The sequence below is a fragment of the Aotus nancymaae genome, unplaced genomic scaffold, assembly GCF_030222135.1.
Source record: "Aotus nancymaae isolate 86718 unplaced genomic scaffold, 86718_ANA_hifiasm-v0.15.2.pri h1tg000032l_0, whole genome shotgun sequence".
NCBI classification, from domain to species: Eukaryota; Metazoa; Chordata; class Mammalia; order Primates; family Aotidae; genus Aotus; species Aotus nancymaae.
Genome location: NW_026988445.1, coordinates 24,679,507 through 24,692,717, shown reverse-complemented (window position 1 = coordinate 24,692,717; position 13,211 = coordinate 24,679,507). Strand labels below are relative to the sequence as shown.

General features: G+C 43.1%; 1 protein-coding gene across 1 annotated transcript in view; it reads right to left on the bottom strand.

Moving 5' to 3' along the window:
- FMN2 (formin 2) overlaps positions 1–12,997 on the bottom strand; it is a 380,362-nt gene extending 367,365 nt beyond the window's left edge. Inside the window, 1 exon segment of the mRNA XM_021666911.2 lies at positions 11,434–12,997. Within this exon segment, the coding sequence (XP_021522586.2) occupies positions 11,434–12,997 (1,564 nt within the window).
- Between the last annotated feature and the right edge of the window lie 214 nt (positions 12,998–13,211).

Sequence of the window (13,211 nt, the reverse complement as noted above, 5' to 3'; positions counted from 1 at the left end):
TCCACCCAGAAAAGTTTGTAGATTTTTTTTCAAAGGCAGCTGAGTATGGTTTTGTTCTTTTTAAGAAATAGAATGAGGTCTACAACTCAGAGTGTTTTATAAACCAAACATAAACGGAAATACTATGTACTTTACAAAAACGCATACAAATTAAAAGAGGGCAATCCATAAAGCAGTTCTGTACGTCTACTAGAGGCTTTGGGATGGGAAGTGAAAATGCAGGGACGGCCGGGTGCAGTGGCTCACGCCTGGAATCCCAGTATTTGGGAGGCCGAGGTGGGCGGATAACGAGGTGAGGCGTTCAAGACTAACTTGGCCAATACAGTGAAACCCTGTCTCTACTAAAAATACAAAAATTAGCTGGGCGTGGTAGTGCATGCCTGTAGTCCCAACTACTTGGGAGGCTGAGGCAGAAGAATCCCTTGAATCTGGGAGGCGGAGGTTGCAGTGAGCTCAGATTGTGCCACTGCACTCCAGCCTGGGTGACAGAGTGAGACTCTGTCTCAAAAAAAAAAAAAAAAAAAGAAAGAAAGAGAAGAAAAAAGAAAGAAAGGAGGAAGGAAGGAAAACACGGGGAGTACAATACAATAAGGACAAAATGAGTTTTGCATGGACTGATGGGTGTCTGTCACAGACTGAATGAATTCTCATGAATACAACTAAATGGATTCTTTTGTTCTCTGAGGAACAGGAAGAAAAAGTGTTAATAATACCTAAAACTACCAGAGAGAACATGAGATATCTGAAAAATGACTGAAGTACTTAGGATGAAATGAAGAATAGTAGATTCTAAACACTGATGTGACAAAATACAGAGCATTAAATATTAATAGGTATTAAATATATATAATGTCTATTATATATAATACATAATTTACATATGCTAGATAACACAATGTCTATATTAATATATTTAATATATACATAGTAAAGAATTTAAACTGTAGCCTCAGGGTGATAGGGGACCAATGACATGTTTCTATACTGGAACCGACCAGTTCAAATGTGTATTTTGAATAGTTGACTCTCTTGCTTCGTGCAGAATGGAGTGGGGAAGAGGCAGGCTGAGGACAGGAGAAGGTTGAGGAGGCTGTTGATTGGGATTTAAATTAGGAAGGGTACAGGTAATGGAAACAGAAATTAGAAGACATATTAAAGAGATTTAGAAAAGAATAGAGAAAATAAGAAGATAATTTGGTGTAAAGTATGAGAAGGATGGAGGAATCAAAGAATATGGCAGAGCTGGACAGCAATGCCTTGATTGGGAGACCCAGAAGGAGGGTGTCAAGAAGATGGGAAAAGTAGTGAGTATGGTTTAGACACAGTGAATATCCTAGGCCTGCAATACCCAAGTGAGATATGTCTGATATCCAGAAGAAACACAGAAACTGCAGACACAAATCTAGCAGTCTATTGGCAACTGACAAAGCCAAGAGGACACACACAAAAGGGAACTGGGGGCTCAACCTTAGGGGCTTAGCCTCAAGCTGAAGCTAAAGCCACATGCCAAGCCTTTATTATCCCAAAGCAGATGACATGAAAATGATCTGTGAATTTACAGTCAAATGAGGCTCCTCAGAGAAATAATCCTAAAGATTAAAGGCATGAACCGGGAGCGGTGGCTCACACCTGAAATCCCAGCACTTTAGGAGGCCAAGGCAGGTGGATCATCTGAGGTCAGGAGTTCAAGACCAGCCTGGCCAACATGGTGATACTCCGTCTTTACCAAAAAATGCAAAAATTAGCTGGGTGTGGTGGTATGAGCCTGTAGTCCCAGCTACCAGGAGGCTGAAGCAAGAGAAATGCTTGAACCTGGGAGGCAGAGGTTGCAGAAAGCTGAGATGGCGCCAATGCACTCCAGCCTGGGCAACAGAGTGAGACCTTGTCTCAAACAAAAAAAAAAATTAAAGGATCACCTTTTTACTGATAACACATTGTCAGCCCAGTCAAATGTCTCTCAACTTAAATCACTGCAGTTCTTATACAACCCTCTCTGCCTATCCTTAAAATATTGAATCCAACAGTCAACATACTTCTAGATTTTTCTAAAAATTGAACAGAGGCAGATCAAACCCTATATCCTGAAAGAAACTGCAAGGATACCATCCACACATTTTGTATCCCCAAGGCCATTTAACCAAAATAGCACTGAAAGGACAGAAGATATAATTGGCTTATAGAAGAACATTTTGGTTGGCTGCAAACTGTAACACTTCCCACAGAGAAGCTCACATAACTTACCCTCTCCAAACAGCCAAGTATTGGCTATAAGAAAAAGAAGCCAATTATCTACAAGTATATAGGTTAAAAAATAAGTTGTAAAAGATTATCCCTATTGTTACTTCATTTATTTTATTATACTTATAAAATATAAAGCTTGTATCTCAATAATGAAGAGACTAATTGCTCACAAAACTCTCCACAGAGTATTCAAATGCATTTACTTGGGATCCTGAAATAGTTCTATTCTAGTCCATTTGCTTCTTAATGGGCTCAAACAAGCTGTAATTGTTTAAGGCCAATGAGACTATTTTTTTAAAAATGTAACAAACCTAGGAACTCTCAAAACGTTTTACCCTTCCAGTTTCTAAGAAATTTTTAATATCAATGCACACTTCCAAATGGAATGCCAGACTCATACAAATTATTTCAGTAAGCATATTCAATTGTAGGAAAAATTGAAAACATAACAAAAACCAATATATTAAAGTATATTGAAGAAAATTAATAGTACTGCTTTTATTGAGCAGTTTAAACTATAAGGAAAAATGCAAAGCCTATAATCCATCCAAGAACAAGAGATGACTTACATTGCAGATAAAGAACCTAAAAGTAATTACTCAGCATATTTTGTACCAATATTAGAAAGTCTTCATATACTCTAAATCTTTGAATCATACATGATATAACATAGCTTTCCATTTCATATTATTTTCATAACACAGGATCAACCACCATACACAATCACTATATCAGTGTACAAAAATACAAGGTCCTATTGAGACCAGCCTGGGTAACAAAGTGAGAACTGTCTCTCCGAAAAAAAAAAAAAAAAAACAGTTTAGCCAGGCCTAGTGGCTTATGCCTGTGGTCCCAGCTATTTGGGAGGCTGAGGTGGGAGGATTGCTTGAGACCAGGAGTTTGAGGCTGCAGTGAGCCATGAGCATACCACTGCACTCCTGCCTGGGTGGCAGAGCAAGACCCTGTCTCAAACACACACACACAACACACAACACACACACACACACGGTCCTACTGTCAGATAATGACAGTCTAACAAATCTAAATCTCCTTCAGCATGAATCGAAAATTGATCAAAACTATCAGAGTCAGCCAGGCGTGGTTGCTCACGCCTGTAATCCCAACACTTTGGGAGGCCAAGGTGGGCAGATCACCTGAGGTCAGGAGTTCGAGACCAGTCTGACCAACATGGAGAAAACCCATCTGTGCTAAAAATACAAAATTAGCGGGGTGTGGTGACACATGCCTGTAACCTCAGCTACTTGGGAGACTGAGGCAGGAGAATTGCTGGTACCTGGGAGGCAGAGGCGGCAGTGAGCCAAGATTTCGCCACCAGACTCCAGCCTCGGCAACAAGAGCAAGACTCTGTCTCAAAAAAAAAAAAAAAAAGAAAGAAAGAAACTATCAAAGTCAAAACATCACTGCTCTCACTATCAATCACTCCATGGTATAAATGGGTGCTCCAGCATAGGAATTTTCTTCAGCTCTACCAATAAAGGAAAGCTCTAAATATGCAGAGCGTCACTATTAGACAGAAAAGGTACCTGCTGGAATCATCATTTCTATAGAATCACAGTGTTGAAATTGACTTGAAGGAAGAAGCTTCCCAGCAATACTGCATTTACTCTTCCAACCTGGAAAGCCAGGGTATTAACAAGAGGCAAGAAATGACTGCCTTGTGCCCTAATAGGACACTGGTGGTAAAACTGAAAAGGGAGGTAGATTGTTCTCAGCCTGCACTCTTCCCAGAGTGCTGACATTAGCTTACTGATAAACATTCTTTCCCCTTCTGCCTACCTAAAACAACCATTTAAATGACATAGAATTTCTTCTCATACTTGTCCACTATTTCACCAGGGGCTACAACAAAGGACCCTTCTGCATGAAGTACAAAAAGAGACTCAACTGAGTAGTGCCTGAGCCTTTTTAAGCATAATTTTGAAACACAATATAGGCTTAATTTTCTCAAGAAAGTATTCCATTCCTCCTGAAAATGATAGGACTATTTTCAGTCCACTGCAGCTCTAGGGTGACAGATAGTAAAGCTTCCAGTGGGTTCCTGGTAGGTTGGAGCCTGACTGGATCACAGAATAGTAGCAGTAATTTTCCCACCCAATCAACACTTCCAAGTATATCTGTACAAAGGAAGAAGACATGAATTCTTCCCTCCCTCTCACCCATAGTGAAGCAGCAGGTATCAAAAGGACAATAGATTTCTAGTGTGGTTAGTACCTTATTATAGCATCCAGAAATAATTGTTATTCATTCCTAGAATTTTGATGTTATAACTACCTTGCTTTACTACCGTTCCAAATTGATTAGAAGTCGTATTTTCCATATATTGATATTTTTAATATTTAAAAAACCTTAGAAAGTTTCTACGTCACTAAAATTTGATCTAGTAAGTGTCAAGTCACAGGCAATACTTTTTTGTTTCTTCCTAATGATTCCTTAATGCCAACTTTTATTAGCATCAGGTTAGTACTTAGAATATAGAAACAGGAAAGAACAGAAGAATACAATTTTCTCTAGTCCCTTGACCTCTTCATTCAATACAATAAAATTTATATTTGGAAGTTCAGTCACTGTGATGTCATTACTATTTTAACATTAACCTACAGAAACAAGAATAGATATTCTTCTATCAACATAAGTTCTATAAAGTATCATTCTACCTTCTTTACTGATTCAATCATACCTCATTGAAAATAATTAATTTTGACTGCCCAGAAAGGTTAGCAATTTTCCAGCTTAAATTCAACTGGTTTTAATTGCCAGTAGGACGCCTTTGTCTGTATCACCGCCAAAAATGATGAACGAGCAAGTATTCATCAAGACCTCAGTATAGTCAATGCCTATCATATATGGACTGGCACACAGCAAGGCACAAAGAGATATCTGTGGACAGATTAGTAGGAGAGGAGATGATGGATGGATGGAATCGGGTGAGCGGGCAAGGAGGAAGGATGGAAAGGCAGAGGGTGGCAAGAAAGAAGACCAAAAGAATCGCTAAATCCAAGAAGCATATGTAATATGATATAGACAGAAAAGTATAGAGAAAGTGAGATGACAGCCAGTAAGGTCTGGCTGGAAAAGATACAAAGAGGAAATGGAATTCAATCAGCACTTTTCAAATGCTAAATTGAAAGAGACAAATCATGTATTGAAAGAGGGTAAAGCTGCAAGACAAAGGCACAAAGTCGGGAAATGAAATGCATGTTCATAGAACAGTAAGCAGATTAGTTTGTGTAAAGTAGAGAGTTTATGAAGGAAATCGTGGGAAGGTAAAGCTGCAAAGTCAGGGGGTTGCAGCCAGATGCTGTGCAGAGCACAAACACTGTGGGTGTCAGCTGCTGCCTCCTCTGCCCACCCCTTCTTTGGAAAGCAGCACCTTCCCTCAAATCTGACAGCCACACCCCCATCATATGCTTTCCTTATCCAAACCTCCCAAAACAAAATATCTGATAACTGACAAAAACACTTATATTTCCAGAAAAAAAAAAATGCATTAAATAAACAATTAGCCAAAAAAAACCTGGTGACTAGAAATACTAATTTTCAACTAATATCTGGTCAATTCATATCCTGCTAAGTTTTCATATACAATTTCAGAGTCGTTTTAACAAATTTGGTTCTGATCACTTTGAACAACGACATTTTTTAAGATAATAAATCCGGTCAAGAGCGCAAATTGTCCCAGTTGAGTGCCTCTCGTGTTCCAGGCAGAATTGTAGGGGTTTTATGTATGCTATTTCATTTAATCTTAACAGTATTAATTTGAAATTATTCTTCTACCTTCATAGATATTAGAAAAAATTACTGAAGAATAACTTAGCTAAATAGCAAAGCTAGGATTGCAAATACATGTAGGATAAAAGTAGTTAGAATAACTACTGCTACTTTCATCCAACTGTATGTTTTCTGTATCTCTTCACAAGAATCAGAAGGAAAAGCAGTAAAAGTACCTGTTCCATTTCAAAGATGCATGGCTTACATCCAAATGCCTAAATGCACTTAAAACAAGGCCAGTCCTCAACTCATAAAGTGGTCATTAAAACCCATCACTGAAGCTACTGGTGCACTTGACTTCTATCCAAGCCACAGTCCTAAAGAAACCACGAGAAATGATGTTTCAGACTAATAAAAAATGACTGAAGATCAGTGTTCCAGTCCCAACTTATGTTACCAAATTCTTTTCTGATATATGGAACCCAGTAAGGCAGTATTTAGGGGAAAGCATAGCATTCATATAAACCCCTTTCCTTGTGTAATAAGACATTGTATACATCTCAGGGATGATTCTGACCTTCATTCATTTGTCAGACATTAACTGGACATCTATACTTTGTCAGGGGCTCTTGCTGGAAATCAGACTACTCCTGGCCTTAAAACATCCGATGTAACAATTTACCAAGCCATATTAGAAAATGTATACTCTTAGAGTGGATCCTTCTCGCTATTGATATAAAAATCAAGATAGGCCGGGCGTGGTGGCTCACACCTGTGATCATAGCACTTTGGGAGGCTGAGGCGGGTGGATCACCTGAGGTAAGGAGTTCAAGACCACCCAGGCCAACATGGCGAAACCCTGTCTCTACTAAAAATACAAAAACCAGCCAGATGTGGTCACGGGCCCCTATAATCCCAGCTACTTGGGAGGCTGAGGCAGGAGAATCGCTTGAACCCAGGGGCGGAGATCACGCCACTTCACTCCAGCCTCAATGACAAGAGCAAAATTCCATCTCAAAAAAAAAAAAAAAAAAAATCAAGCTAACTTTTAGACAGGCCAAAATCAGAGTTGCACAATCCAAGTTCTAGAGCCTATGCGCTTTATTAATTAGCTAGTGTTCCAAAAGCTCCCTGATCTACTTGGTTTCATCTTATACATATTAACAACAGGTTTGGTTTTCTAAGGATGTATCTTGGATGGGCCACCTACTAGCTTAATGCCCTGAAGCAAGAAGTAACTTTACTCTCTGAGCCTGGGTTTTCTCACTGGAAAAATGAGAATAAACAGCTACATTTCAAGACTGTTGCAAGGAATACATATAGTTATGTAATGCACCAACACAGAGTCTGGCGTTTAGTCTGGCACTTAGAAGTACAATAAGTATAGCTAATATCATAATTACAGGCATTGTAAGTCAATCACAAATTGATCAGAAAAGTCAAATTACAAAAACATTGAGGGACAGAAGCAAAAAGGCTAAAGGCAGCTCTAGCAATAAATAGCTGACAGCAAGGAAACAATCAAGAAACTACACAGACACAAAAACTCAGAAATTACAGACTGAAGCCAACAGCCCACACACTTCAATAGCTGTTGAGGACATCTTTAATGTTTTCATAAAATGCAACAATGATGTGCCTCAAGATGACATTAAGCCCTTTAAACAGATTAAACTTTTATTCCATGTGTTTAAAAAAAGATAAGCACATAATTGACTTGGGAAAGATTCCTATCAAAATCGATTTAGCATCACAAATTTAACTCGTTAGATATCTGAACTTTAATTAACTGCAAAACTCTAGTACCAAGCTTCTGTTATACTTAATATGTAAAGGAGCCTCCCGAATTTCAGATGCCACTTTTTCTACTAAACACTGAAAAAGATGTATTTCAAACAAATTAATTACAAAATACTTAAATGCAATGGCCTAAGACATCATCAGTTTCTTTTTTTTTTTTTTTTTTTTTTTTTTTTTTTTGTTTTGAGACAGAGTTTCGCTCTTGATACCCAGGCTGGAGTGCAATGGCGCGATCTCGGCTCACCGCAACCTCCGCCTCCCGGGTTCAGGCAATTCTCCTGCCTCAGCCTCCTGAGTAGCTGGGATTACAGGCACGCGCCACCGTGCCCAGCTAATTTTTTGTATTAGTAGAGACGGGGTTTCACCATGTTGACCAGGATGGTCTCGATCTCTTGACCTCGTGATCCACCCGCCTCGGCCTCCCAAAGTGCTGGGATTACAGGCTTGAGCCACCGCGCCCGGCATCATCAGTTTCTTAATAGCTAAAACAAGATAAAGTTTTGGTCTCCTTCATTGCTAAATGTTGTTAGATCTACCAAAGAGACACAAACATGTGCCATTGAAATCCCTTTTACTTGTATTTTCTCTCTACATTTGGAAGGCAGTAAAAATCGAAAAACATCTGTTCCTTCCTGCAACACTGACAACCCTCATTCTATGGTTTAAAAATAAAAGATCCTTATGGAAGCTTACAGATATAATAATCACCTGCTTCAAAGGCAGCTGGCAATTAATTGATCCAAATATATGCAAAATTAAGGCCAAAGAGAAATTTCCTTAAGGACAGTGCTAGTGTTCCCCTAAGCCTCTGGTAATTTCCAAGACGCCCATAAAAAATAGAGGAGGAAAGTAAAGAAGCAAACGTAGTGCCAGCTGACATGAAGAGTTGACAGCTAAGAAACAAGGACCTGTGTCCATCTGGATTCATTCTACCACCATAAGCACAGTTTCCATGAGAGCTCCTTAGAGAAAATCTGGTTCACTCTGGCCAACAATCACCCTTCATCCAGCTCAAGGAAGGCCAGATGTTCAACCATTAAAAGAGTATACCTTATTAAAAACAGAAACTGGAAAATCTAATTAAATAAAGGCCCTGAATCCTGTAACATTTTTTGTAAACAGTTTTTACCGTCCATATGGTCTTAAAACATTGAATATCCAAACAGAAATGATACAGACATTGGACTTGAATCATTGACTCAGTTTCTATTTCTGGATCTGCTTCTGAATGAATCACAGTGTGACCTTGAGAAAGTTATTTCATCTTTTTCTCTATCTAGATTTCCCCACCAGTTACAAAGTTAGGTAAAACTGACTGATTCTTTTTTCCCAAACAACGCTGAGTGAATGAGATAAATATATGGAAGCCTCTATGCAAAAATATATTTGCCGATTACCATCCAGCTGTATCCAACCATCAAATACAAAATAGATGACGTCCATGTAAAAATGACTAGCTCTGCACTTTCACTCTGAACAATTTAAAAAACAAATTGCCTGGAGAAGTCAACAAAACCCAGGTGATTCTTATACAGGACTCTTTTACAAAAAGTCCCAATTTTCAAATTTGGTTAACACTTAGCAAATTAAAATAAAATGCAAGTCCCAAGAAGACATTATTTTTTAAAGGAAAACAAACATTCAACCTGTTTAGGGTCTTATGATCTTACAGGACTCTTCAATCCTCCTCTCTCACATCCTCTTCCCTCACTCCTTGCCACCAGGCAGATAAGCCACTGCATCCTTGATGTTCCCAGCATGGTGATTTGCATGTCTATGTCAATATAGATATTCCTGTGCACTGCACTTATTTCATGTCTCCTCCTCACTAGCTCACTAGTCAGTGAGCCTTAGAAAGGCAAAATCATGATTTAATGTCCTATGTATCCCCTACATGTAGAATACTGCCTAGCTTAGTGTGCTACCATCTAGAACACTGCCTAGCACAATGTGGCTGCTCAAAGTGTGTGTGTGTGTGTATGCACATATATGCATACAAATGTATATACACATGTATATATACATACATATATTTGCTAAATGAATGAAATAAATAAATTTCCAAAGTCTTATGCTACTAGGAATAGCTATCATTAATATTAATGATTGACAATCATTATGGTGAATTATTTTCATTTTTAGAAAAATATATACATGAATGTCACTTAAAGAGAAAATACGTGATTCCTCACCAACATTAAATTCACAAAAATTAATGCAAAAACTTTGCAGTCTTCTTCTATCAAAAATGATCTTTCTTATTTGTTTTGCATTTTGTTTTTGTTTTTTTTACAATCATCTAGAGAGTATAAAACTACAACATTCTTTTTAACAATCTATACAATAAAGAGAAAGATGGAAAAGAAGAAAAATAAGAGTGTGCGAAATGAATAGAAGAAGCTATTTTAAGGGTAAGACCCTATAAAGGCAAAATAAAAGATAGCCCACAGATGAAAATTAAAATGGGGTCAATAAAAGTAGCTACCCCAACATTAACAGCATTTAGCCAACCAAGAAGTCGCTGTCTTTGCTGAGAAATTTCATCTAAGCAATGTTTTATAGATAATGTATTTATTAAAATAACATGATTTTAAAATTTTCAGATTGCATTTGAAATGTTTAATCCTTCAAATATGTATCATAATCCTATCATAGTCACTTAACTTTTCATATTTTTCCATTCACTAAATTCTAACACTCTTGTTCATTTAATAATTAAGAATAGAGGTTAAACAAACATGTCGGGCTCTTAAGGTAAGGCCTTGGGCCCTGTAAGCCTGTAAGCTAGGATAAACTACTCATTAGACTACTTGACATTGACCGCAGCAAACAGACTCTGGCTGTGCTTTATGCTGCGCTGAGTGTGAGTCTATAACATATGCTCGGGAGGGGTGGTACCAGTTGGACTAGACCTACTTTTGACCTTCCCACCTTCACTATCTCCAAACTATAGGCTCTTCTGGACTGAACCATGAAACTATATGAAAATTATCCCTACTATTATATTTATTAATTAATTTTCTAATTCCATGTATCAGATTTTCTTACATCAGCAAACTGGAGTGAGTGACTGCTTAACTTCACTAAGTAGCGAAACCCTGATTGCTGCAAGATAGAAACTACGTATCACATACATACCAAACGTGTACATATACACATAGATATTAGAGCAGTCAGAGATTGCCTTTGGATTGTACTGGAATAAATAAATGATTTGTGCCTCCAAAACTGACTCTTGTAAAAGAACCGTGAACAATTTTTTTTTTCTTTTTAATGCTGTGGTGATGAGAAATGAAAAGAGAAGAATGATGGTTTCGCTAACCAGATGAAAAAGGAGTTTATCTTCCTGGCGTGACCCTAAACATTGTGAACAGTAGACATTTTGGTGAAATGGGCAGAGCAACCTTTTCTGAGATGACTTAGCACAGACGCAACTAAGTTGTTCCCTTTAAGATCTTGTGAGAACACAGAAAACCGACAAGTATGTCCAAGGCATTTCACCAAGGGGGGTTAGCTCGCTGGGCGGAAAAGGATTCCCCACGGAGAAGAAAAGTGCCACTAGCAGGTCACCGCCTTCCAGCGCCCAGGGACGGCAGGAGGCAGGGGAAGGCCCTGATTGGCAGGCGACTCACGACCCGGAGGCCGGCCGCAGGGCGCGCTCACCTGTGAACACGTTCTGGAAGCCATCCGCAGCCGCGGGCGCCCCAGACGCCTTGGCGGCCAGTGCCGGGGACACCCCACCGCCGCGGTCAGCGGCCACCCCGCGCTCCAGCAGGTGCGCGGAGCCTCCCGCCCCGGGCGTGCGGGCGCCCAGCTCCTCCGTCCAGTCCGCTGAGCGGCTCAGGCCGCCCGCGAGGCCGCCGTCTGCCCGGTGCTTCTTGGCCGGGGCGGCCGCGGAGGCCAGGGCAGTTCTGGACCCTTGGCTCAGGGAGGCCTCCGGCCGCCTCTTGATCCTGGGGCTCTGATTAGGGGACTGAGACGGGGAGTGATTGGGCGAGCTGAGCTGCCGGGTGGTGGTCTTGATGTAGCAGGGGGTGATGAGCGGGTAGGGCTTGAAGCAGCGCTGGCTGAGCGCGGGGCTGCCGGGCAAGGAAGCGGCCGCGGGGACGCCAGGTCCTTGCGCCCCCTCCTCGGGCTCTTCCCCCAGCCTCTGAGGGGCGTCCTCTCCCACCTCCGGGGCCCACTCCTCCCCCGGAGAGCCCCGGGGCGCATCCTCAAAAGCATCCTCCTCGCCCTCCTCGTCCGTGTCCCCAGCCCCCCGCGCCGGGGCTCTGGCCGCTTCCTCCCCCGGCCCGGCCTCGGGAAACGGGAAGGCCGTGGAGGAGGGCGAGTCTCTGGGCGCCTCGGAGGCCGGGAGGCTGCCGGGGGACGGCGGCTGCTGGGGCGCCGGGGGCTCGGAGGCCAGGCTCGCGGGCAGGTCGGAGAGCGCGGACAGCGCCTGCTCAGTGTCCGGACTGCCCGGGGCCTCCCTAGCCCCGCCGCTCGGCCCCAGCAGGAACCGGTCCAGGCCCAGGAAGGCCCCAGGCTGAGGGGAGACGGCGCTGGGGGGCGCTGCAGGCTCCTCGGCGCCCTGGAGCTGCTGCGGCTGGAGCTGGAGCTGGAGCTGCTGCTGCTGCTGCAGGCGGATCGCCTGCTGGATGTCGGAAAGCAAGTCCTCCTGCTCTGTAGCCGAGTGGAAGCTGTAGATGTCCGTGTCCGAGCCCGAGCTGGTCCTTTGTCCATTCTGCGCCCCCGCTGCAGTTTCCACATCCTCGGCGATAGGCCGGCCCCCGACCCTCGCCTCGGCAGGCCCAGGCACCCCCGGCCGGGTCACCTCAAAAGGGTCCGCGCACTCGGTGTCGGACAGGCCGGTCTCGTCCGCGGAGAGGCTGAGGTCCGGAGTCTTAGTGAGCAGGGAGTGAGCGCTGTCCAGCTCCCCGGTCTGCAGGGCCTGGGAATCCACCACATCTTCGCGGGAACCGCCGGCGCCTTTCCCCTTGGACAGATTCTTCCGGATCCGCAGGTTGGAAAACACCGAGGCTCTGGAGTCCGATTTGCTCTTCTTCTTGCCCGACTCCCCGCCGCCGCCCCCTCCCCCCTTGCCGTGCTTGCCCAGCGCCTTCTTGCCCCCGCTCCCCTTCTTTGTGGCTTCCACGTCCCTGGGCCCCAGCGCATCCTCGGTGCCGCCGCCGCCTTCGTGCGAGGCATCACCTGCGCTCCTCTTCAGCTTCCCATCCTGGTTCCCCATGGTGCAATCTCGCTGCTGCGCCGCCGCGCCGCGGGCACTCAGGCCATCGCGGCCCTCCTCGGCCCCGGGACCGGGCCGGGGGAGTCTCCTGGGAGAGTCAGGCGGCGGCGGGGCGAGCCGCTGGGACGGGAGGCCGACGCGCGCTCGGCTGGCCCCGCTCGCATCTGCCGCCGCTTTGCATAATGCGCGGCGGCTCCCGTGGCTGCCGTCGCTG